Source organism: Schistocerca serialis, chromosome 2, assembly GCF_023864345.2.
Source record: "Schistocerca serialis cubense isolate TAMUIC-IGC-003099 chromosome 2, iqSchSeri2.2, whole genome shotgun sequence".
Classification (NCBI taxonomy): domain Eukaryota; kingdom Metazoa; phylum Arthropoda; class Insecta; order Orthoptera; family Acrididae; genus Schistocerca; species Schistocerca serialis.
In genome coordinates, this window is record NC_064639.1 from 716,206,470 (window position 1) to 716,233,982 (window position 27,513).

A 27,513-nucleotide genomic window follows, 5' to 3' on the forward strand; every position below is an offset into this window, starting at 1 on the left:
GTGGACGTAATGTATTTCTGTGAGCATAAGTATCAAGGATAGTAATCTGATGTGCATTTTTCCAAATACGGCTTTTGTTTGCCGACATTTGAGCGTCAGCATTGTAGTATCAGATACACAGCCTATTTCTTTGCAGAAAGCAATACAGTATTATTCATTCAACTTTTGTAAAACGATTATCATTAAAATAACGCTACTCGCATATTAAGATGAGTCATCGAATTTTTCAAACTTCCTGTTGAGTCACAAAGTATGATGTGACGTCTGTTTCTCAGAATGGACGACGTTATCTCACTTCCATTAGATGGAGCAGAACGGCATGGACTGATGATGGTGTAACCTTTCCCAAGAACTAATTTGTCTAGAGGTGTACGTCACCAGCCAGTCTTACTCCGTGCTCCCATGTATAGTAGTATCAGCGACATCGTCTTCAGCGAGCGATAAAGAAGATCGACACGCTACTCTAGTGTAGCATCTGAGCGTGGTACAGTTTCCCGCTCTTTTTCTAGACTGCCACAAGTCTGGATGCTATCAAAAGTTACGGCAAAAACTTATGAGAAACAACAAATGATCTTGAAGAGAACAATGCGAGAAGCGTTAATGAATTCGTAGATAAACTTTTGCATGCCAGTCTGACAGAAACAGTTGAACAAATTAAACACTGCAGATCCCACTCACACCTCTTCGTACTGAAGGTCGTGTCAGGTGACATCTTAAAGCTGTAACGTTTTGCCACCAGGACAATAGAATATCTCAGGATGCTCTCGTCTGATGTGCGAAAACAGACAACGAATCAAACAACAAGCGACCCGTGGCCGGACATCGCAGTGAATTTAGGTGTATTCGCCTTATACCTACCGAATCCAAATTCAGAGAAATGTGGAACGTATATGATTTACCGACTCAAAATAGCTTTCTTAGTCAACATGAACGTACCAATATTTGTATCGTCATACAAATACAATTCTAGTTTCGTTAGTATCGTAATCTGAATACTCGTTTTTCATCAGTTCATGTCATCACTGGCCCATCCACTATAATTCAGATTTCAGTGATTCAAAGGGGTAACCTTCGTCTTTTCGGAGCAATACTAATACAGTCCTCGCTCTCTGGTTCTAACCCAGCCACGGCCAAATTTTAAATAAAACTCATCAATGACGGCAGCCAAAGATGTCCGTATAAGAAGTCACAAACGACCGTGTCAAAAGAGGGCAGAGGAACGAACAGAGTTTCAGAGTACCCTTTTGTCCTTGGGATGGAAACTATCTCTAAAGGGCAAAGAATCAGCAATGATCAACAGCATGTGGATAAAAAAGGCAATGGAAACCTCTGCCTAAAAGACACATAATATGTACACCACGACACGTGGCCTGTAATTGAAAAAGTGTTATGATGATCTCTTAATTGGCAAAAGACTCCGGGTTAGTCCTCCATTTGGATCTACGTGACAGGGTTACTAAGGGGGAGACGATAACGAGAAAGAGAGTGAGTAACCAACGAAAGGGAAAAATTCTACATGCCATAGTGTGGCACGTCATAAGTATGAATGTGACAGGCAAGCTAGAAAATCTGAAAGGGGAAATGCAAAGGCTCAGCCTACATAGAGTTAGGGTTAGTGAAATGGAATGGAAAGAAAATGAAGTTTTCTGGTCAGACAGATGAAAGGACATATCAACAACAGCATTAAATGGTGTGGTGCAACGGAGATAAGATTCGTCATAGGGCAGAGAGAGTGAGTTACTGTTATCAGTTCAATGATAGGACTATTTTCATCAGAATCGTCAGCAAACTGATGTTAACAACAATAGTTGAAGTCGACGTCACAAGCAGAAGATGAAGAGATCGAGGAAGTCGAGAAAGATTTAAGGTCAAAGAAGGCAGAAGGGATAGACAACAACCCTCCGGAAGAATCATTGGGGCAAGTGGTAACCAAAGAACTGTTCAAGTTGGTTGGTAAAATATATATATAACATGCCAGGTAGGATAGAGAACTATCTGCAGTAAGTCAACTGAGGTATACAAGCATAAAAAGTTGCTCTGAAGAATATATACAGAAGGATGGGAAAGAAAACTAAGGATCTGTAAGATGACGATCAGTTTGGTTTTAGGAAAGGTAGAGGCACCAGAGAGACAATTCTGACGTTGCTGATAATGGAGGCAAGACTGGAGGAAAATCAAAGCATGTTCGTTAGATTTGTCAACCTACAAAAAGCGTTTGAAAATCTAATGTGGTGGAAGATGTTCGAAGTTCTCAGAAAAAGTGTTGTAACTCATAGGGAAATATAGATAATACATACTGTGAACAAAAAATAAGAGAGAGCAATAAGAATGAAAGACGAAGAACTACGATCTCGGATTAAAAATGGTGTAAGAAAGAGATGCAGCCTTTCACCACTACTGTTGAACCTATACATCGAAAAAACGTTGACGGAAATAAAAGGAAGCTTCGTGAGTGAGAGTAAACTTCAGGGTAAAAAGACGTCGATGATGAGATTAGCTGATGACACTGCTATCCTCAGTGAAAGAAAGGAAGAAGTATAGGACATACCGAATGGAATGTACAATCTGCCAAGCACAGATTATGGTTTGAGGGTAAATAGAAAAATCTCGAAAGTACTGAGATTAATGAAAGACGTTGGTGACTAAGAAGCAGATGAGGTGAAGAATTTTTGTTACCTTGGAAGTAATATAATGTATGGTGTGCGAAGCAAGGAAATTAAAGGCAGATTACAAAAGGCAGATAGCATTTGCGGCCAAATTAAGTCTACTAGTATCAAACATAGGGCTTAATTTAAGCTACAGATTTCTGAGAATGTACATCTAAAGCACAGTGCTGTAGGAAAGAGAAACTGGAAAAGAGAAGACTCGAAACCTTTGAGGTATGGCGCTATAGAAGAATGTTGAAAATAGGTGGAGCAACTACGTAAGGAATGGGTAGGTTGTCCACAAAATCGGTGGAGAATGGAACGTTTGGAAAACACTGAAAAGAAGATGGGACAGGATGATAGGACATCTGTTAGGGCATTATGGAGTAACTTTCATCGTACCAGACGACGCTATAGAGGGTAAAAACTGTAGAGGAAGGCAGAGATTTGAGTATATCCAGCAAATAATTGAGGACGTGCTACTCTGAAGAGCTTGGCTGAGGAGAGGAAGTTGTGGTGAGCCGCATCAAACTAGTCGGAAAAATGAAAAATAAAAAAAAATTAGAAAAACCTTTTCAGTGATAGCTTAACATAGTGCGAACTGTGTACAGCAAGCTATGTGACGCTATCTATATATCTGTTATGACTGTAACCACTTGTTCATGGTTTCTACGAGTAGAATAATTGAATACATTACATAACAAGTGTATTTTTGTTGTATTACATTGCAAGTTTCAGGATTACGTTACTAATTCCTGTGGTCTTGTTACCTATGCCTTTCACAGCAAGATCTCGAGCACCATGCTAGTACCTAAACGTCGAACTACATACTGATAGCGTAAATATTGTGACATGTATGAAGCCAGAAAGATGATTACACTGTATGATTGCTGTACTTGTAATGACGTGTTTCTGGTTGTTGTCAGTCGAACACTTGATTTTCCCTTTGTAACTCCTTCATGTTCGCTTAACTACACGGAGGTACCGAGCAATAGTCTACGGTTGTCGAGGCTTTATGCTTCCTGCGTATTGTGACATGTATATTTTTATTGTATTTTTTTAATGATACGAACATGCAGTATGACTGGCATCACTACCTGTGTATCAAACGATGTATTGAAGGTACAGTGTTTCCTGTTTCGTTTTTTAAGGTGGTTTTAAATTTAGTATAAATTAATTTAAAATTATTATCATCATATAAGTGTAACTTTCCCTGATTTGAATTATTTATTGTACGTTTGCAGTGTAACATTCTTGGATCGTAAGTTTGGCTTTATACTTTATATGAGACGACGTAATTTTGTTTGTAACTACCACTACAGTGCCACCTGGTGGATTGTTGTAACGTCTATGTCTACTTGAGAATCTCAGTCTTCATTCTGCATTACGTTGTTTTATGTAATAGTTATTTTATGCTTGACTTGCTGATATACTATTGTTCTCATGTTCAGGAAGTATCGTTCTGCTACATGACACGGTACAACATACATTTTATCAAGATTCAGTGAAATACACTGTAGAAAGTATGTTACACTACGTGGTATGGTCTATGTTTACGTAAAATTGTATTACACCTCCTTAAATCTGATCCGAGTGGGTCTGAATATGTTGATCCCTGCTTTAGAGATCAGGTGATGGCAACATAGTTTGCTGAAACCGATCATCAAATAAACGCTGTACAATAGCGACCTTGGCTCTTTGAAGTTGTACTCCAGTTTCTGCAATTAATACGTTTACATTATAATCATTCTCCGATGTCGTAGCTATAACAGCATAATAACAGGTCACACATTTGCCTTCACGCAGATAAGCGATGGAGACTGCACTTTCCCACACTAATTTGCCTCAAAATGCGTTGTAGTGTACGTAACCTGTTCATTGACTTTATGTAACATTTTGAAACGGTAAAAGTTTCAAGGAAAATGCTTTTGTTCTTTATTTGTACTAAATACGCCTTCTTTGATTATAAATAATTATAACTGGTCAAAAGTACCCGCACATAATGTGGGATTAACCACTATGTGTCACAAAAGTTGGAGTCGCTAGTATTATATACGAGGACGCGGGGAGTATTGTGCTGTCAGTAGAATAAGAGAAAGGGCAGAACGGATCGGTCAGGATAGCTCAGTGACATCGAACATGGACTTATCGTGAGAAACAAATCTATCAGTAACTTTTCAAACCATCTAAAGCTTTCCATGTCGACTGATAGTGATGTGAATGTGAAATGGGAAGGCGAAGGGACAACCATAGGGAAACCAAGACCACCCAAATGTCATGTACTGACGGACAGGAACCGTCGAGAATTGTGGAGGGTGGCTGTAAGATATCGCATGGAAGCAGCGGAAGAAATCACTCTTGAGTTCTAAAGAGCTACCAGTGGTCCAGATGGCACAATCACGGTGAGCATGGAGATAAAATAAATGGGATACGATGGTCGGGCAGCTTCTCATTGGCCATACATTTCTGTAGTCAACTCTAAGCGACGCCTGAGGTGGCGCAGAGCGCGATGCAGCTGGATAGCGGATGTCTGAAAACGAGTGATTCGGGTTAATGAATCACGCTATATCCTGTGACAGTCGAAAGGTCCGTTTGGTGAATGCTTGGAGAACGTTACCTGCCATCATGTGTGTTGGCAAAAGTACCACGGTGGTGTTCGGTATGAGGGTGGTTTTCGTAGTTAGAGAGTGATTTCTTTATTGCACTTAAAAAATGCTAACTGTGGAAGGAGATGAGCACAATTTGCAGCATTGTGTGCGGCGCACAGTAGAAGACCAGTTCGGAGCGATGAGTCTTTGTATCAGCATGACAGCATTCTGCGTCATAAAATAGTGGGCCCAGTAAAATTGGGCCTAGGAAGGATCGAGGAAGAGTCCACTAATGCCCTTTCCTGGCAGGTAGAAGAGCTGAAGGAACCTACCTGGAGATTTTCGAGCTCGCAGAACGCTGCGCTCTGAGAAAATCAGTGTTAAGAGTGATCCACGATTCCTAAAAAAAATCGATTCAGGTTGCAAAACCGTGGAACGTTTGCTGTTTCAGATCCTCGTCATTTGATTAAAAATTCTCACGATTATTCAAAAATCTGTTGACAATTATTGTGAGATTCCTGAAGACAGTATCCCTGCACAAATTTCACAACTAAGATTTTTTCGAAACTGTTCCCACTTTATAGTATGAAGGCTTTCACGACCGGATGACATATCTTCTGGTAAACCTTGCGGGATGTAAGGTCGTGGTCCACGAAACTCTTCAGCTCCTAACGTTTCGTCCAGTGCTTCGCTGGACATCTTCAGAGGGGTGTTTCTCCTATCACGTGTAACTCTGGTCACGCCCACTTTCTACGATACATAAGTCGCTCTCAGACGTCCGACCCGTCAGTCGGCAAGACTCACCGGAGGAGAAACACCCCTCTGAAGATGTCCAGCGAAGCACTGGACGAAACGTTAGGAGCTGAAGAGTTTCGTGGACCACGACCTTACATCCCGCAAGGTTTACCAGAAGATATGTTCCCACTTTATTTTGGAGCTAAGATTTTTCTAAACTTCGTGTGTTTCGATGGCGTTACGTAAGAGAATTCTTTTTTTTATTTTTCAAAAATCGAATTAATTAAGTGTAATCTGGGGTTCACTATGAGTCAAGCATAATAATTAATCAGATAATCAATAAAAATCAGGTAACTAAAGGTACCAATACTGACGAGGCAATTTCAAAATTTGCAGCCGAAAAAGAAGGAAGTTGTTCTAAGCTACGTGCTAGTCACTTGTCACTAAGGGATTTCAGTTTCTTGTTCTGCTTCCTTAATAATGTGTTTTTGTTTTTACTATTTGTAGGTTGCTATTTACATTTTTACCGTTCTCTATCTATCCTCATCTTTTGATAATTTTAGTCAGCTTTTGTAGGTAGGAGATAGATTTGAAGCAAACCTTTATCTCACCATCCTCATTTCTGCTTCTCTTTTCATACATCTAATTAACCTAATTACGTCTTTGATGTTAGGATTTGGTTCAGCAAGCATGTCGTTACTTTTGTGGAGCCAGCCTTCTACAGCATTGGTCGTTTCGATGGCGCAGTTTGTAGCAACTCGAAAGGTTGATAGGATTTTCTTTCTTTTCCAAACCACCACGCGGAGTGACCGCGCGGTTTGAGGCGACATGTCATGGCTCGCGTGGCCCCTCCTGCCGGGGGTCTGAGTCCTCCCTCGGGCATGGGTGTGTGTGATGTCCTTAGCAGCGTAAGTTAGTTTAAGTAGTGTGTAAGTCTAGGGACCGATTCCCTCAGGAGTTTGGTCCCTTAGGAATTCACACAATTTTTTTTTTTTTTCAAACCATCTATCTACACAGTAGTCAAAACATCAGAAAGCCTGGGGATATCCGGAGCATGTGAATGTATCTCGAGCCGGCCGTCATATACATCTTTAGGCCGCAGAAACGCCAGCGCAGCACACATGCGAATTTATTGGCTCGCTTCTTCATTTTCTTTGTGTTCATCACTAAATTCTACATCTTGCTCTTTTCTCCAGAGAGACTTCTTCGTGTGGAAATAACCTCCATGCTCTTCGGCTGTCGGTAGTACAGCTTCAATCGCTGCTAACTCGAGATCTACGACTACGTTTGCAGGTTTCCATTCTGGAATATTTTCCACCAAATTTTGGGAAAGACGGATATGTGCCTCTTTTCTTTTGTTTGGTAATAATGCAAAGGCAACTGGATATATGCTTGTCTCATTATCTGTAATCTCAAAGTCGGCGAGAATGGTGTGTATTTGCGATAACTGTTTGCTAAAGCACTTGAATGTGTACCATCCATTAAAAAAAATTGTTTACTTCTTAGAGCTTCTCTCCCTGCTCGTCCGCTAAAATGTATTATCGTTTCTCCTAATTCGTCCTCGCTTAACAGAAAACTGCTGCCATCATTCATAGTTAGTAACTCTGCTTTGAGATAAATTTCTTTTCTTGTCAGCTAGTCTCTCTCATTGCCCTGCGAATTTTCCCGTTTGTAATATAAAATTTTCTTCGTTGCTTGCTGCTCTGGCGTTTCAGGTTATGCAGGCAGCTCACCTCCTCTGAATATATTTTGGACATAGAAGCCTCTTCCTCTCGTGCCCTTTCATTTGGTTGGTACAGTTTCTTCCTTACTTCCTAAGGAGCTTCCTTCCGAAGCTCCATATTGCTGCTAGAGTGGAAAAAGCACCTTCGCATCCTTTGTATTAAGCATTGCTCGGCAGCGGGTTGTTTTCTATCTTGAACAGCGCCACGTCGCAGTCCCATCTTCTTTCGTTCTCTTCACCATGCCAGAATAACCTTTATAGAGATGTCATGGCTTCCGCGAATGGTTGTTGAAACTTCCCTGTCGGAGCTATTTTGTCGGAAGCACCAAGTCGTACAATCTCAACTCTACGACAGCTGGAGCGGTACTAAGGCTGTCTGTTCAGACAGACGACTACTGCGACAGAGGAGGTCAATCGGTCCGAAGTTCGGCTGTGTCTGTGGAGCAGGTAATTTAGAGAGCAATTACGACTGTCTGGGCGCAGGTAAGCCGTGGCACAAAAGGAGTAGGTATTGGGCGGAGATTGCACAGATTTCTGGTTGGGCGCAAATTCCACTGGACGCAATTTTCATGGCTTCTTTCGAATGAACCTCCTTTTTACTGTTATACAACATTTTTAAAATTTCTCGTCCTCCCCCCTACCTCACATCTTCCCCCATTTTTCCACCCAAAACTGTTCTCAACCTCCGTAACAATCGACGGTGCGACTCCGTGGCTTTTGGAAGCAGTTGCGACCTGACAGTTTCATGGATATGCCGGAGTGGCCGAGCGGTTCTAGGCGCTACAGTCTGGAACCACGCGACCGCTGCGGTCGCAGGTTCGAATCCTGCCTCGGGCATGGATGTGTGTGATGTCCTTAGGTTAGTTAGGTTTAACTAGACCTAAGTTCTAGGGGACTGATGACCTCAGATGTTAAGTCCCATAGTGCTCAGAGCCATTTGAACCATTTAGTATGAAGAGCATGGAAAAGGGTACGTCCATTTACCAGTTATTAGGGCTTTTTCCAGTTCCATTCCCGCATGGTGGGTGGGAAGAAAAATTACTTAACCCCCTTCCCCCCGCCCGCCCCCTCCGCGCCCCCGCCCCCCGCCCCCCCCCCCCCCCCCCCCAGGGCTTCCTACAATTAGTCCAATCTTCTCTTCGCGATCCCTATGTGAACGATACACATGGGGTTGTAGTATATTCTTAGATTTCTAGATTCATCACATAATTTAACTTTTAGAAACGCTGTAAGTAGGGTTTCAGGCGACAGTTTATGTCTATTTTCACGCGACTGCCAATTCAATTCTTTCAGCACCTTCGTGACACACTCTCTTGGATCAAACAAATCTGAGACTATTCGTGTTCCCTTCTTTGTATCCGTCCAATAGCCACTGTTAGTTCCATTTCGTACGGGTCCCACACACTTGAACAGTATTCTAGGATGCGTCGCACTAGTGCTTTTAACGTAATCATCTTAGTAGATTGACTCCATTTCCCATTATCCTACCAATGAACTGCAGTCTGTCTGTTGTATCTACGACTGACACTATGTGATCCTTTCATTTCATACTCCGGCTAATTTTACACTCACATATTTGTATGAGCTGACTGACTTCGACTGTGACTCATGGATTTTTTTTTTTGTGTGTCTTCAGTCTTCGTACTGGTTTGATTTGGCCTGCCACGAATTCCTCTCCTGCGCCAACCTCTTCATCTCAGAGTAGCACTTGCAACCTACTTCCTCAATTATTTGCTGGGTGTATTCGAATCTCTCTCTTCCTCTATAGTTTTTGTCCTCTACAGCTCCCTCCAGTACAATAGAAAGTATTCCCTGACGTCATACCAGATGTCCTATCATCCTGTCCCTTCTCCTTATCGGTGTTTTTCATGTATTCCTTTCCTCTCCGATTTTGTGCTATACCTCGTCATTCCTTACCTTATCAGTCCACATAATTTTCAGCATTCGCTTATAGTACCACATTTCAAATGCTTCGATTCTCTTCTGTTCCGGTTTTCCCACAGCCCATGTTTCACTAACATTCTATGGTGTACTACAGACGTTAATTCTCATAAATTTCTGCCTCAAATGAAGGCCTATGATACTAATAGACTCCTTTTGGCCAGGAATGACCTTTTCGCCAGTTCCTGTCTGATTCTGATGTCCTCCTTGCTCCTCCTTACTGCCTAGGTAGTAGAATTCCTTAACTTCATCTACTTCGTGACCATCAATCCTGATGTTAAGTTTCTCGCTGTTCTCATTTCTTCTACTTTTCATGACCTTCGTCTTTCTTCTATTTACTCGCAATCTATAATCTGTACTCACTAGACTGTTTATTCCACTCAGGAGATCATGTAATTTTTCTTCTCTTTCACTCAGGATAGCAACGTCATCAGCGGATCGTATCACTGATATCCTTTCATCTTGAATTTTAATTCCACTAATGAACCTTTCTTTTATTTACATCGTTGCTTCGATGTACGGATTGAACAGAAGAGGCGAAAGACTACATTCCTGTCTTACACTCTTTTTAATCCGAGCACTTCGTTCTTGGTCTTCCACTGCTATTATTCCTCCTTGGCTCTTGTACATGTGGTATATTACCCGTCTCTCCCTCGAGCTTACCCCTATTTTTCTCCGAATTTCGAAAATATTTCACCGTTTTACATTGTCGAACGCTTTTTCCAGGTCGACAAATCCTACTAACGTGTCTTGATTTTTCCTTAGTCTTGCTTTCGTTATCAACCACAACGTCAGAATTGCCTCTCTGATGCCTTTATCTTTCCTAAACTGATTGTCACCAAACCCATACTCAATTTTCTTTTCCATTCTACTCTATGCTATTCTTGTAAGCAACTTGGATGCATGAGCTGATAAGCTGCTTGTGCGATAGCTCTCGCACTTGTCAGCTCTTGCGCTCTTCCGAACTGTGTGGATAATATTTTTCCGAAAGTCAGTCGGTATATTGCCAGATTCGTACATTCTACACACCAACGTAAATAGTCAATTAGTTGCTAATACCCCCAATGGTTTTAAAAATTCTAATGGAATGTTATGTATCCCTTCTTCCTTATTTGATATTAAGTCCTCCAAAGCTGTCTTAAACTCTGATTGTAATACTTGATCCCTAAGTCGCCTCCCGTTTCTTCTTCTATCACATCAGACAAATCTTCCTCCACATGGAGGCCTTCAGTGTACTCTTTCCATCTATCCACTCTTTCCTCTGCAGTTAACAGTGGAATTCCCGTTGCACTCTCTATGTTAACGCCTTCGCTTGTTGTTTTGACTTTCTTATATGCTGTGTTAGTAATTCTGACTAACATTTCTTTTTCGATTTCTTCACATTTTTCATGAAGCCATTTCGTCTTAGCTTCCTTGGATATTATAATAATACGATTCTACGTTTTGTGAAACACGATGTTCTAACTTCAGAACATTTAGAGTGAGTTGTCAATATTTTCATCAGTTAGATATCTGTCAAGATCTGATTGAATATTTGTGCAGCATTCTTCAGACAGTACTTCATAACAGATAAATGCATCATCTACGAAAAGTCTGAGGTTGCTATTAACATTGTCTGCTAAGTCATTGATATATAACGTGGAAAGCAAGTGTCCCATCACCCTTTCCTGCTGAACACCTGAAGTTTTTTCTGGTGGTAGTAAGTCAAAAGCCCTTCGGAGGCCTATAAACTCTGCATCTATCTGATTGGCTTGATCCTTTGCTTTCAGGACGACACGTGACAAAAGTGCGAGTTCGTTCTCACATGATCGATTAATCCCTGCTAATTCACGTGGAGAAGATAATTATGTTCGAGACACTTCATTGTATTTGAGCTCGGAATATGTTCTAAGATTTTGCAAGAAGTGGGTGTCAAGGATATTGAACGGTACTTTTGTGGATGACTCCTGTTGCACTTCTTGTAGATGTGTGTGACCTGTGCTTTCTTCAAACCATACCAGCTTGCTGAACCTAGTTAATTTCGAACCTACTAATTGCATCTTTACAATCTCTGACAACGTCTCCAGCATTATGAGACGGGAGGTTAGGCACAAAACATCTCTTGGACCACAGCCCAACGCCCATAAAACAAAAATCGTCACGAATGTAAGTACTGCCAGCGAAAGCCTACACTGTAGGAGTTGATTGTTTTTGTTTCATACATCGTGCCCCAGCAAGAAAGGTGACATAAGTCGGAAAACGGCATCTTTAGTTTATATCACTGGAAAATACTTGTGAAGTGCGAAAAATATAATGGAATTTACTGCCAACAATTTTGGGTTTTATTACTGTTCTTGAAGGGGTGCGATATGCTCTGAAGGCATTTTTATTCGACTTCATGTTCCACCAAGTGTGACCTGATCTATTCGCGTAACCGATATTAAATAGAGTGTATACATTATTGTTTGCGTAGCTGATATTAAACGAGTGTTTAAATTAAAATCCACGTGTGCCTCCCGAAGTTATTCGACCTACGAACCTACGAATCTATATACTGTTTACTGAGGTAGCTGCAGGGAGTCGCAGAATAAACAGCAGGATGGCAGTGTATGGTCGTTCGCAGACGGACAGCGAGGTATATCGGCGACAGATTGTCCTTCCATCTGAGGGGTGGGGGTGGGGGGGGGGGAGTGAGGGGGGGGGGGGGAGCGTCGTGCCGGTGAGTTCCCTAAGTAACAGATCTACTCTCCAAGTAACGGAATATAAACGCTACGTCCAGGTGGTAGCGTTGTAAGGCAACATATTATACATATATAGGCGGGATGAATCTTATTGTTCGATCATTAACACACTCACACCTCCAAAATGTCTGGGAGTATACGTGCGGAGAGACACAAAGCAGAACAACCACATAAAACTAATTGTTGGAATGGTAGATGACATAAAGAGATCCATTGGAAGAATCTAAATGAATTATTACTCCAGCAAGAAATTAGTAGCTTATAAAACCTTCATTCAGCGCTTCTTGAGAACTGATCTCCAGTTTGGGACCATTAGCCGTTAGGATTAACAGAAATAATACAGAATATGGGAAGAAGAGCGGCTGTTTGGTCAGGGGCCCATTTAACAGGCACGCGGGAGTCACGAAGGCGCTCTGTCAGCTCCAGGACACGCGCTGCAGGAGAGGCGTTGTGTGCCATGGAGAGCTTTACTGTTCAAATTCCAAGAGCATACCTTTCAAGGAGAGTGAGCTAAATATACCACTTTATCCAGTTCGCCCCAATAGCTAAATGGTCAGCGTGACGGACTGCCGTCCTGAGGGGTCCGGGTTCGATTCCCGGCAGGGTCGGTGTTTTCTCCGCTGAGGGACTGGGTGTTGTGTTGACTTCATCATCATTTCATCCCCATCCGGCGCGCAGGTCGTCCAGTGTGGCGTCGAATGTCATAAGACCTGCATCAAGACGGCCGGATCTGCCCCGTCAGGGGCCTCCCGGACAATGACACCAAACGCTTATTTTCATTTTTACCACTTTCTCCCAAATGCATTTCACGAAATGACCACAGCGAGAACTTCGAGTTCATACGGAGGCTTACAGACAGCTGTAAAATTCGAGAATGCAACATATAAGGGGAAAATTTGGTGTCACGCTTACAACCTTCCCTCATAGCCTTTAGATGGCTTTCGGAGTACGATAATAATGTATGAGAGCTATTCGGAAAGTAAGGGGTGCGAAATGGAAACCACAGGGAAAATTCGATGAAGCTTTGCACAGATGTATTGGGCTGTGTCTTTAGTTTGCCCGTCGATCGCGTCACTTCGCTCTTTTCAGTTCTGAGCGCACAGTGACCACGTAAAGATGCCTAGAACAACAGTGTCTCCCGCCAAGTACGAGGGCCTGGTATGAAATTTCGCCTGATGTCATGCAGTCCACATAACATAGCTGTCATATGTTTCCTTCTGCATCACAATTCTCCACCGCACTCTGAAGGGGCGATAAAGATGCTCCTGCAGCGTTTTTGATGGGAAGTGTTTGATCACCCACAAGACAGTCCGTTACTGACTCTTCTTGAATTTCATCTCTGCTCACATGAACCGCTAGCTATGAAGATCCGTGCATTATCTGTAGTTTTTGCATCTCGTCGGCTAGGCTTTGCACAAAATCAGGTTTTTTTTTTCAAGCATCTCGCGTTTCGGCATGTTCACTTTGGACACTGTTTAGTTTCGTTTCTAGTCTTTGGCCTCGCTCTCTATCTTTCTACTCACGCTCATGAAGCATTTGCGTTAATTTTTTCTCCTGCTCATGTAGCATCTGAGCCAGTTTTTCGTCCCTTTCTCTGTCTCTTTCTTTTTCCCTCTGTTCTGACATACTTTAATTTCTCCTTTCTTTCTGTTTTCTTTGTTGCTCTTGCTCATAGACATCTGAGCAAATTTCTGATCTTTCTGCCTATCTCTTTCTTATAACCTGCGCAGAAATTCTGCAAATGGGTCTGCAATCGGTGAGCGGCCCTCCTGCCCAGGTAGTGGAGTTGTTGTTATTCTATTCCCATTCTACTGTGGAGCGTCAGTCACCGTCCACAGATCCTCGCCCCCAGCTCCGGAAATTATGTTATCTGAGGCGGTGGTTTGGGATTCGTTTACGTTTTGCAAGTGATCCTCATTTTCCATGTTAATAGAATTTTGTTCGTCTGGTATGGATGCTTTAGGTTGTCCTGTCTTACCCATAATAGATTCACTTTAGGCCCCTGACAAATCCTTAACACTGATACACACACCCAAAAATAAACACATAAATTCACAATTACACATAACTTAATTTGCACTCTACTTACTATTTTTTCACCGAGGTATCTCATGTGCATATCGGGTCGATATTCCGCACAGAACTACACAGGATGCTTGCACAATAGGCCTTATCTCTGTTATTTCTCTTTCACGTAATCCTTTTTCTTTTCTACACTTTTTTCTTCTCCAGATCTCGTCAGGGTGTGGTTTTGTTGTTGTGCATGTGTAAAAGAATTCATATAGGCATTAATATTCTACAACAGTTAGGCACATACACAATTACGTTCATTACAATAGTAAGTATCATATTAATAAATCTCGCATTTTCTTTGATCTGGCCCCAAAGTTGCGCCGCCAATCTCGCGTCCGTCTGCCGTCGTCATTAAATTTATTATTTACTACAGAAATTGACTGGTAGTGGTGATCGTTGCCGGCTTAAGTGGTGGGCCTTAATCAAAATGATATTTCATTCAATTTTGATTTACAATATATTAATTTCCTCGGCTAGTCAGTTCACTTTAAAGCAAAGAACCTTCAGTTATTAATTACAATTGCGGCCCACACACGCGCGGGAGTATTTTTTCTTACCTCCGTTAACCATTGTATTGTAGTCGGAGTCGTGGCTCTGGCTCTTGGCTGTTGTACTGAAAATAAGAATCTTAAAGCTACGTATTTTCTGCAACGTCGGGCGGTTGTGGAGAAAAACGTATCTTATATTAATACCGGGCGAGTTTTCCGTTTCCGCTAATTTTTATAAGTTAATATCGCCACTTAATGGCGTCGTTGGCTGCATCGGCCGCTGTGATTGTTGCACTGTAAATTACTCGAATGCAGGTTAATTCAAGGAAGGTGGACATGAAATCGAGATCACCTCTTACAAATTAAAAGTGAACAATAATATTAAATCAATATATTATCTGCTTAATTAGTACAAATATGCTTACATTTGCCAGCACTCGCAAGGTGTCCGTCTACACGCAACCAAGACAAGAGAAGAAGTGAAGGCGACTAAAAAAATTAACAAAAATGCGTATCTTGTCGTCTCTTTAGATCATTTTATTTTATTTCTTTGCCATCGAAAATTACACAGAGGAATTATTGTAATACGGATACATGAGAAAAATGTATGTTCGCCTGAGCGGCTAAAGTGCGTGTCATTTACGTTGGCGGCCGAGTTTAGGCTCGTTCTGCGCATCTGACGTTACAAAACACAGTCAGCCAATGAACAGAGAACGACGTTGCCACATCTCGACTGCAGTGCAGAGCATGGACGAGTGTCTTCAGTTTTAGAAACGTTCAGTCATAAATAAAGTAATAGAGCAAAAGCAATGTCTTGATAGCAGACATTCTTTTATAGAAAGTTTGGAAAATGCATTCTTTATTCCAATTGCTTCATATTCTATTAATTAATTAAACCAAACAAGCAATAAGACTCCTAATTCAAGCGATAGCAAGGAAAGGTGTTTGTATCACTCTCACGAACCGCTTTTTTGCAATAAAGAACAGTGGTAATTGTTTATTTCCTATTGTACTTCGACGAAGCGTGAGTAATTCATAGTCATACCAACAGTATTTTGCGTGACGTGTTATAGTTCTCATGGCGTTATGTAGTCAGATGAGGTGCGTTAGCGTAACGGTTAAGGTGTTGGGCTGCAATGTGAAAGGTTATGAATTCAAACCTTGTGTGGTGCTTAATATTTTCATTATTTAAAAACAATATCGAAGTGCCTTACTTCACGAATTATATTCGTTTGGATGCAATTTTTTGAAATTTCTAGTGCTTTGTCTCTTCATTAACCCTTTCGCTGCTGCAGACAGGTGCTCCCCACATTCCGCGCTGTGCGCAATTTTGTCATCACTGCAATGCTCGCCTGTGCAGACACATGGTGTTCCCACTGCTTTGACACACTTATCATTCGATTTCACAAAAACTATTTGGCCCAAAAATTTGATTTTTACATATCTTCTTGACTGATACCTCCCCCCCCCCCCCCAAATGACTTAATTTTGTTTCGATGTTCAACACAGTTATTATGCAGCATTAAATGTAGTAAACCATTGCACGAAATTTTGAAGAGTTTGCAGAGGTAGAAGTCCATAGCGTATACTTTCCGTATGGTCGATTTTAGTTGCCACAATGTTGAGAATGAAATGTGAACAAGATACCTAAATTTCAACTGTTACTGTATAACGATATCTCATTTAATTTAAGTACGACAAAGGTGTCATATGTAATATTGAGAAATATTCCGTCTTTCGCGACTGTTATAAAAGTATTATTTACACTGGACGCGTTTGGCTTTATTTTAAAGCACTTCAATCAAGGAAAGGTATGGCACATACACAATGGTACTCATGTTCTCTTTCTTGTTTTTGTTCCACAGTCGCAGTTTTACCAACGGTACTGAAATATATTCCTCTTCTGCAACTGTAATAAGGGACTTATTTAGACCAGACGCGTTTCTCTCTTTTGAAGCATCTCCTCCATTGCCGAGTCACCTTTCGTAGTTTTGTGCTGCGGTAACACAATATTCAACGCTTGTGTTGGCAGATCAGTGTTTTAGCAAATAAATGATGTTTGTGTGGTCCACACACAAAAATTATATTTGACATAGCTCAGAGCACTTCACTGATAGACGGTATATACAAGTCCTAATGTTTTTGTAAGTCCACAGTTTTGTTTAATGTATTTTGTCTACTTCCTTTTGATCGACTGAAGTGCTTTAAAATAAAGCCAAACGTGCTCAGTGTAAATAAAACTTTTATTACAGTCGCGAAAGACGGAATATTTCTCAATATTACATACGACACCTATGTGGTATTTATATGAGCTATTGTTATACAGTAAATTTTATATGAAATTTGGGTATCTTGTCCACATTTCATTCTCAACATTGTGGCAACTAAAATCGACCATACGCAAAGTATACTCTATGGACTTTTACCTCTGCAAACTCTTCAAAATTTCGTGCAATGGTTTACTATATTTAGTGCTGCTTAATAACTGCGTTGAACGTCGAAACAAAATTAAGTCATTTATGGGGGGAAGATATCAGTAAAGAAGATGTATAAAAATCTAATTTTTGGGCCAAATAGTTTTTGTGGAATTGATTGATAAGAATGTCAAAGCAGTCGGAACACGATGTTTCTGCACAGGCGAGCAGTGCAGTGACAAAATCGCGCACAGCGCGGAATGCAGGGAGCACGTCTTTGTAGCAGCGAAAGGGTTAATGCGGCCGTGGTGGCTTTACTTCATGAACTGCGCGCTCCCCCCTACACGTAAGCTTGCGAACTATGCTATACTATGGCGCCGCTTCTATTGGCGCGTGCGTCGTGTGCAACTGGCAACACAACAATCTCCCGCGTCTGGGCGGGCATGCGCGAGCCGCCAAGATAAAAGAATTGAACTATAGTGTCCACTTATTACTCAATTTTTTAATGTCTCTTCTTTATAAATAACGTTTTTAAGTCTTTTCTTAGTATTTCACTGGGGACATTATAAAGACAACATTCTGGCATGGACAACAAGCTGTAGACCAGAGTAGATAACTGGCACGAAGCGCAGGCGGCCTCGTTCTATAACAAAGGTGTTGGTACAACTCTATAACAGATATCTAAATCGGAGCGGCAACTATGTAGAGAAGTAGCTGTAACGTGTAGTAACGGTTGCAAATAAAACATTTTTGATTTTCACGGTGGTTTCTATTTTGCGGTCGATCTGACCTTACTTTTCGAATAGGTCTCGTAGAAGCATATCTGGAGCAATCCGTCTGCAGTGTGACATCGTAAAACTGTGCTAGCATCATTTGTATTTCTCCAATTTATTTCAATATACATTGTTTCAGGTCTTGGGACGAGGAACGCATGCAAGCAAAAGAGAAGGGCATCAAACCGAGTTTCACTCGGGCTGTACTCAGGTTGTTCTGGCTGCGCTACTTCCTCTATGGTCTTCTGGAACTTTTCGACGTGGTTATCCTTAGGTTTGTATATATTGTTCATATACTGAAATCTTTGGCATGTATTGAACTGTGACAGCTTGCAACAAGTTAACACAATACTCGAAAAATTAGTTTGAAAAAGAGTAGGTGACCCAAAAGTCCGTTAACGTATGAAAATGCACTAATTCACGGAATAATGTAGGTAGAGAGGTAAAACTTGACACACATTCATGAAATGACATGGGGTTTTACTGAAACCAAAAACGGACGCACAAACTAGCCAACAGATGGCGATGGACAGCAACACGCCAGTGGTCCTGCAAGAGACTCTTGTATAACATGAGCTGTGGTATGAGAGGTACTCGGATACGCCAGCAATCGCGGCATGTTTATTTTACCAGAAAAGGCATTGTTACTGAAGCTTCGTTTTCAGACAGGAGAATCTACACTGCAGCTTTACAGGAGGATATTCGAACGGTTAAAGATGCTGTGACAAATGTCGCTGTGAAGAAAATTTTCATGAAGACACGGATCGTTTCGACGACTGGCACCATAGTGGACGACCAGACACAAGTGCTACTGCTGCTCGTTAAGGAAGAAATGGAGATATGAACAGGATCATTTCCGCATAATGAAGTCAGCTAGAGATGGGCACTCTGCTCCTGAATTGATGCAATGAGCCAGATATTTCTAAAGAGTGGATAATGGATGACTCAGAAAAAAATGAATGGTACCTCATCTGATTTCAAAATGCGTTTCCGGTGGCTGCAATGAGCGGGAAGAAAATTCTGTGCTCGGCTGCTGCAATGGCACCCATCTCACAGCCTTAAGAAAACATTTCCAAGCTACAAAAAATTTATTATAGAACATGTACACATGTGTATTTGCAAACCTTTTTAGTACTTGATGATTTTGCATCCATAAAAACAGAAAATAGAGAAAGCTTCGCTTTCTTAAAATTTATTGGCTGTTGGGTAGTATCCATTCAGCCATTTCAATAGTAATGCTAATAACAACGATATGAAAATAAGCACAACACAAAACCCAGTCTGTGAGTGCAAAAAAAATTGGCTTTGGTGGGAATCGGATCTGGGAACCTTAATATCGTAACCCACTGCACTGGCCACACAGCTACCGAAGCAAACTAAAATCTACGTCTCAGAACGATAAATTCATGCAGAAAACGCTTTCAGCATGTTTCCGTTCTTGGTTTCGAAAGAATATCTCTAATTTCATAAGCTCAATAAAGGTTTACATGGTTTTCAGCGAGCTGTTAGTTCTTATCATTTGACTTAGTATCGCTCTCGTAATGTGTTGCCAGCGATGATAAAAGCTGCAGCCTTCGGCAACCGTGTGGTTGGGACATGCCGCAAAGTCATCTAGGCATCACTCCCCTCCCAATAGCTCAGTGCTCCACACCACTCTCGCCAGTCGCACTTTCTCACTAGCTCACTGTTCCCCACCTCAGGGATCAGAAGCAAGGTAGCTCACTATCTTACTGCCCCCCCCCCCCCCCCATTCTTAAGGAACAGATTGCAAAGTAGCTCACTGCAGGCAACTATCTCTCGTGGACGAAACCAGACGGAGCAGACCACATGGCGACTTGAGGCGCCACTCTGGCCTGTGCGCTCTTGGCACAGTAAAACAGCTTGCAACTCACTTTCATCTGAGCACGTCTTCATTCGAGTTTAGTTCTTAATTCTTTGTGTGCTTATTTGATCTGCTCTAATCGTCATCTTCTTGTGTTGTTGTTCTTCTGTTACCTTGTTGTGTGAGTGTTCTTGTTAGATGCACTATTATGTCTTCTTCCATGCCTGTCGCATTTATATTGCTTTTGTTGGTGTGTCGGTAGCCTTCATGCACCTTTAAATTGCTTTGGGTGGATGGGATACTAAATGTAATGGTTATTATTACATACATGATAGCCCATGTATACAGATTGCTTCAGGAGGCATGATCAATATTCAGAGATATGAAAGGAACAATCATTTGAAGCAGAAAACTAAGTTTGGACATATGCCCTATTCCAAATGGTTTCAGAGACGAAATATATTTAAAGTTACTTTTGAGTGTTTCTCTTGAATAATACGAAATACGTCGCCTGTAGCGCAAACTTGACGCAGTAAAATATTAAACTACATTAAATTTCCTTTAAAAAGGTTCTACTAATTTTTTTCTCATGGACTTTTAGGCTGTGTAAAGAGAGCGAGAGAATATGGAAATTCTCGCGCAAAGTGTATGCATTGAGGTGTAGGTAAGCCAGTTTGAGGTAGTTTCTCGATATGATAGACCACGTGTCCTATATCAAATTATTCGTCTCGAATTTGTCTACGCTACTATGGTACATTGTAAACAATGACAATGTACTGAATAGTAAGAAAGTAAGTAACAATGTACTTTAAATATGTTCCATCTCAGAAACCTTTCAGAAGGGTGCATATGTCCGCATGAAGGTTTTTGCTTCAAATGATTGTTCCTGTCATATCCCTGAATATTGACCATTCATCCCTGTACAACCTGTACGTTATATTTAATTTTTTATTTATTCATAACCTGAACATATTAATGCCCTCAGGAGTCCTCTTACATCAGGCCAGAGTTTTATATCTAATTGTTGTTGTTGTTGTGGTCTTCAGTCCTGAGACTGGTTTGACGCAGCTCTCCACGCTACTCTATCCTGTGCAAGCTTCTTCATCTCCCAGTACCTACTGCAACCTACATCCTTCTGAATCTGCTTAGTGTATTCATCTCTTGGTCTCCCTCTACGATTTTTACCCTCCGCGCTGCCCTCCAATGCTAAATTTGTGATTCCTTGATGCCTCAAAACATGTCCTACCAACCGATCCCTTCTTCTACTCAAGTTGTGCCACAAACTTCTCTTCTCCCCAATCCTATTCAATACCTCCTCATTAGTTACGTGATCTACCCATCTAATTTCAGCATTCTTCTGTAGCACCACATTTCGAAAGCTTCTATTCTCTTCTTGTCTAAACTATTTATCGTCCATGTTTCACTTCCATACATGGCTACACTCCATACAAATACTTTCAGAAACGACGTCCTGACACTTAAATCTATACTCGATGGTAACAAATTTCTCTTCTTCAGAAACGCTTTCCTTCCCATTGCCAGTCTACATTATATATCCTCTCTACTTCGACCATCATCAGTTATTTTACTCCCTAAATAGCAAAACTCCTTTACTACTTTAAGTGTCTCATTTCCTAATCTAATTCCCTCAGCATCACCCGATTTAATTTGACTACATTCCATTATCCTCGTTTTGCTTTTGTTGATGTTCATCTTATATCATCCTTTCAAGACACTGTCCATTCCGTTCAACAGCTCTTCCAAGTCCTTTGCTGTCTCTGACAGAATTACAATGTTATCGGCGAACCTCAAAGTTTTTACTTCTTCTCCATGAATTTTAATACCTACTCCGAATTTTTCTTTTGTTTCCTTTACTGCCTGCTCAATATACAGATTGAATAACATCGGGGAGAGGCTACAACCCTGTCTCACTCCTTTCCCAACCACTGCTTCCCTCTCATGCCCCTCGACTCTTATAACTGCCATCTGGTTTCTGTACAAATTGTAAATAGCCTTTCGCTCCCTGTATTTTACCCCTGCCACCTTCAGAATTTGAAAGAGAGTATTCCGGTCAACATTGTCAAAAGCTTTCTCTAAGTCTACAAATGTTGGAAACGTAGGTTTGCCTTTTCTTAATCTTTCTTCTAAGATAAGTCGTAAGGTTAGTATTGCCTCACGTGTTCCAACATTTCTACGGAATCCGAACTGATCTTCCCCGAGGTCCGCTTCTACCAGTTTTTCCATTCGTCTGTGAAGAATTCGCGTTAATATTTTGCAGTTGTGACTTATTAAACTGATAGTTCGGTAATTTTCACATCTGTCAACACCTGCTTTCTTTGGGATTGGAATTATTATATTCTTCTTGAAGTCTGAGGGTATTTCGCCTGTCTCATACATCTTGCTCCATTACAAAACTTATTAAAATCACAGTTACTTAAAAAATCATAAAAATTTAAATATATTACTTCTTCTCCCTTCATTTGCCTGTTACGCCCTCTTTGCTGAAATTGCTGATTTTCCTCGAGCTTCCTAAATATCTTCTACCAGATAAAAATACAGGTTTAGTGATCTGAATCAAAAAGCAATTTACCTTCCTTTTACATATTTCTGTGAGTGAATGTTGAGTGGTGAGTCATGAAAAAGAACTAGTTCATTCCAGTGATTGACCAGTTCTGATCCAATCTCTGAAAAGGACAGTTTTACCCATCTCTAAAATCAGCGCTCAGGAAGCCGAACACTGCACAGGCATTCCATGTACTATCGTTTCGAGAGCAGTAAGGCGTACTATCCAGAGCTATCCGTACAAGATTACAAACTGATTACAAACTGTTGGCCACCGGTCTTGCGAGCATGAGTGGTGAGGTCACTTCAAAACATGTGGGAAGATGACGATTGATTGTCTAACATGTTGTGGACCGATGATGCCCATTTTGCAATTCGAAGAGATGTCAAACCCACAACTTCAGAATTTGGGCTACTGGAAATCCTCTGACTGTCTGGAAACACCATTGAATGACAAAAAAGTCACGGTGCAGTGTGGATTTATGACATCAGTCGTGCTCAGACCCTTTTTTTTTTTCTAGGAAATGTGGGGTGCAGCTTTTCAGGTGCGCGAGGTACACCGATATGTTACTGAATCACACCATTTCCAGTCTAGTCTGAGTGATAAACACCTGCTGGAAGTTTTGACTTTTATGGAGGATGGCGCTCCGGTCCTTTTTGCTACACTCGTGGAAAATCTCTCACGCACGTTGCTGAGCACCGACTGCCGAGTCGCCACATCTGTCATGCTTGGCCTCTCAGGTCCCAGACTTTGGGGCGCCCTGTAATTAAATGGCAAAACCTGCTACCCGCCATCACGGAACCACTCTGCTAATGAACAAAGAAGGGACGGATGTAATATGTTCTCAGACACTGGTTGATGCAGACAAACTCACGTGTCGGAAAATGGAAATGCGTGGTAACATCTTATGGGACCAAACTGCTGAGAACAGTTACACACTATTTAATCTAACTTTAACTTACGCTAAGGATAACACACACGCCCATGCCCAAGGGAGGAGCCACACGGACCATAATAAGATGCCTCAGACTGCACAGCTACCCCATGTGGCCACTAACATGTTGATTCTCAAGAAAATGCGATAGTCATTTGTTAAGGAAATATATTGACAGTCCAGTAGGATTAAAAATATTTTGGAGAAGGCTATTTAAGACTGGAAATCAAGGTTCGAATGTGGCACCAAGTTGTTGTCAACGAAACTAATGACTGGAATAATGGAAAATTACAGTTTACAACCTGACGTGAATAAATGCTTCCTATCAGCACCCAGGTCAACGGCTTTGCCGCAGTGGCTACACCGGTTTCCGTCAGATCACTGAAGTTAAGCGCTGTCGGACTGTCGGACGTGGCTGACAATTGGATGGGTGACCATCCGGGCCGCCATTACCTGTTGCCATTTTGTGGGGTGCACTCAGCCTTGTGATGCCAACTGAGGAGCTACTCGACCGATTAGTAGCGGCTCTGGTCAAAGAAAACCATCATAATGACTGGGAGAGCGGTGTGCTGACCACATGCCCCTCCTATCCACATCCTCATCTGAGGATGACATGGCGGTCGGATGGTCCCGATGGGCCACTTGTGGCCTGAAGACGGAGTTCTTATCGGCACTTAGGCTGCTGGGTTGATGTGTGACCTCTAAACTGTTTGGCTCCTGATTGTCCAGGGAAATGAACATACATGGTCACTCTCTGTCTTCTCAATTTTAAAGCCGTGCTGCAATGTAAAGGTTAAGACAATCTCCACCTAACCAGTAAAATACAAAATTCCGTCTGTTTACTGTAAATCACTGAAGTTTGGCGCCACTGTAGAAAATTCTGCACTTGCACACCAAATGTACAACGTTCGACAGTGTGACATTCCAGCGGACCACAATCCCTTTCTGCGACTTCTGCCAAACTTTTTGGTTTACATAAGATGCACATCCCACCCAGGTAACTTCTGGTTCACACACTGTCTCTCATTCTCCTTGTCCAGGCCATATCTACCCACGTCCCTTACCAAAATGAAGACGAAAATTAGGTCTTACAACCCACATTAAAACTACTGGCACCACTTTCATAGTCGCATCCAGCACCTACCATGGCGATGTTTTTATTTATTGTTCGGCTTCAGCAGTAACTTGTGAAATTTTTCTTATTATAAGTATTATGGTTTGATTGACAGACTTTGACTGCTAAAGAGGGTGGAGGAGCAAACAGAGGTCTAGGTACTCTCATGCTCCCTGGACGAGAAACTGGCTCCAAAAGGCGGGAGGATCTGAAAGGGGAAGGGCATGAGAATGCATGTGCACATTAGTCCTGCACTTGATTCTCTGTGTAGGGGGTACCATGGATGTGCTGATCATGAGAAAAAGAAAAACCAGCGAGAGGGTAAGACCCTAGCAGTCGACACCTGGAATGTCACAAGTTGTAATGTGGTATGAAAGCTAGAGAGGGCGCTAGAAAGAGCGGTCTGGCTATAGCGTGGGCTATTGACACGAAATGGACAGAAGGATTTCTGATCAGATGAATATAGGGTAATATCAACAGCAGTATGAAATTGTGTTTAAGGGCAGGAGGATTCATCATGTATAGAGAGGAAGAGCAGAGAGTAAGTTATATAAACAATTTAGTGCTCATCAGATTCGATGGCAAAAGAGGGCCGACAACATGTATGTACGCATATGTCACAAACAGAAGATGAAGACATGGCTGGGGATACTAAAATAAGTCATTTTGAAATTAAATAAATAAATAGGAAGATGGAATGACTACAGGAAAATATGAAGAAACAGACAAGTAAATGGTGGTCTGAACGACAGACATCCACTTGAGTTGATCCACTTTGCCATCCAGAACGAAGAGATCACCCAGGGAATGCCATAAAAACAATCCCCACACCAAAACGCTCTTTCCTCTGGCCTGGATCCTTCCAACGAATCTTGCAGAGTGTTTTCCTTCTCACTTTCCACGCCGTACACGCCATTAGTCATCTGAAAAGGCCACTTGTCGCCATTCAATGGAGGTCCAGTTGTAGTATTGGCATGCGAATTCCAGCATTCGTTGCCGAATGCTTGGCTGCATGAACCAGGCGCCTGCTGCTGAGGCACAAAAACAACAATGCTACTTCCCATGCAGCCCCACAGTTGCCTTGGCCCCTATTTTGGATAGCACCATTCTGCTATACAAGTGGTACTTTAAACATGGTGGTACATGAACAGGTTACAGATTTGCTATTTCAGAAACGCTTCCATGAGTGATCCGAAAGCCAATGATCATGTCCCTTTGAAAGTCAAATACTGTTTCTGCATTACGAAAATGACTGCATAACATCCACATCGCCCTGATTCGCTACTGCTGCCATCTGACCTCTGTGAGTGGTTGTTGCACAGTGACATCGAAAATAGGCAATGGTCACGTTAATGTGACTGGACCAGGTGTTATGTCATTTTGACTCTTGCTTTTTAATTGAGACTTAATATGTACCATAGTATAGTAAACTAAGCTTTTCGGCTTTTGGCAAGATCAATACTCTTACTATACTATGGTTCATATCAAGTCCCCATTAAAAGCAAGAGTCAAAACTACAAAATCATAAAGACTCTGGCTATGCCACCCTTATTATATGTTTAAAGCATGAATTACTTCAACCCTTTGTCAAGAATTAGACACATTGTGTACTAAAAAGCTTCAGATGAAATACTGATATACTCATCAGCCAGAACGTCCATTGCTACACTACTACTTGTTACATAACAGCACGACTTGCTCTGGCTAACTTCTTACTGCTTGCCGGTTGCGCAGAAAGCATTAGATTTTAACATGGAGATGTTATCAGCTATACACAGTAGCTGCATGAGCAATTTTCTACTGTTGAATCTGTTTACAAATTTCCGTTGCCTGTTCCTGTCATGTGACTATCTGGCGTGGCTTCGAACTGGAGCGCATCGGCTGAGGCAAGCGTCTGTTAGTGCGACCAGGTTAAAAGCAAACATCTCCTATGACGAGTTAGTCAAACTAAAAAGACCTTCCTTTAACTTATTTTTTGGCGAGTATTTAATGAGAATGTTACTAATGAGGGAATTAGCTTAATATTTACTGTATTTCTCCCTTGCACCAAAATTTGCAGTCTCTTTTGAGCCCCTATAATTGTACTGTCCAGTCTTTGGAACCTAAATGGAATTTTTAAAAAAATCAGGAAAATTTATGACTGACTGCTGCTAGGTGAAACTGAGCTTTGAAATAAGATTCTAGCTTATCTTCAATTTCTGTATATGGAAGTTTCATCAAAGCTGCTTCATGAAGTAGTTTCTGAATCAACTTAAAAATTTCAGCACCAGCACTAGCAACAAGAGAACTTTGCGCTCAACATCACGTGATACTTTGTGAGTGATGAAATGTTGCTCCAATCTTGATACACTGTTCCGCGGAGATTCTATATTCCAGCCGAAAGCTGTAAATAACGGTGGCGGCATCTCGAAAGTCTCTTGAACACCTGTTTTTAATTTTGATATCTGACCCATCGAAAAGTCTTGTGTCGATGAGAGCTGCCGCTGCAGCATCAGCACCATAGGTTGCAGTAAATCTGGTTAGCCATCCCTGAAAAATAAAATTCTGAACAGTATGCGAAATTCTACATCTTCCTGAAAAGGAAATTGGTTAGCTATCAGAACAGAACACGAAAAGTCAAAAACTGCCTATGTCAAATGTAGTCTTTCTACTTTGCTGCCAAAAGTGACAAAAGACTGTCACTCGCTAGGTTCCCATTCTTTCGTTTTCGTGGCCACCTTTTTATGTGTTCTTTTCTCCTGGTCGCCAGGTTCTTTTCTAGTCCATATTTTTCCCCAAAGCAGGCTTAATTTTGCATTCGTCAAACACTTTTAGCGACAAACATAAATCTGACAGCAAGAGAACCTCATACACGGAAAACAGATACTATTACGAGGTAATTTGCTTGCACACATTAACCATACAGCCTCATCACAGGGCGAAGTAAGTTTAGGCAAACTACAGCAGAAATTATAGGAACACAGATTAACAACAATTATAT

The 27,513-nt window shown here is 41.5% G+C and overlaps 1 protein-coding gene across 1 annotated transcript in view; it reads left to right on the forward strand.

Annotated features, from left to right (window-relative positions):
- LOC126457902 (ATP-binding cassette sub-family C member 4-like) overlaps window positions 1–27,513 on the forward strand; it is a 274,881-nt gene that overhangs the window by 67,857 nt on the left and 179,511 nt on the right. The window contains exon 4 of the mRNA XM_050094578.1: window positions 18,240–18,374. Within this exon, the coding sequence (XP_049950535.1) occupies window positions 18,240–18,374 (135 nt within the window). The remainder of the gene's footprint in view (window positions 1–18,239; window positions 18,375–27,513) is intronic.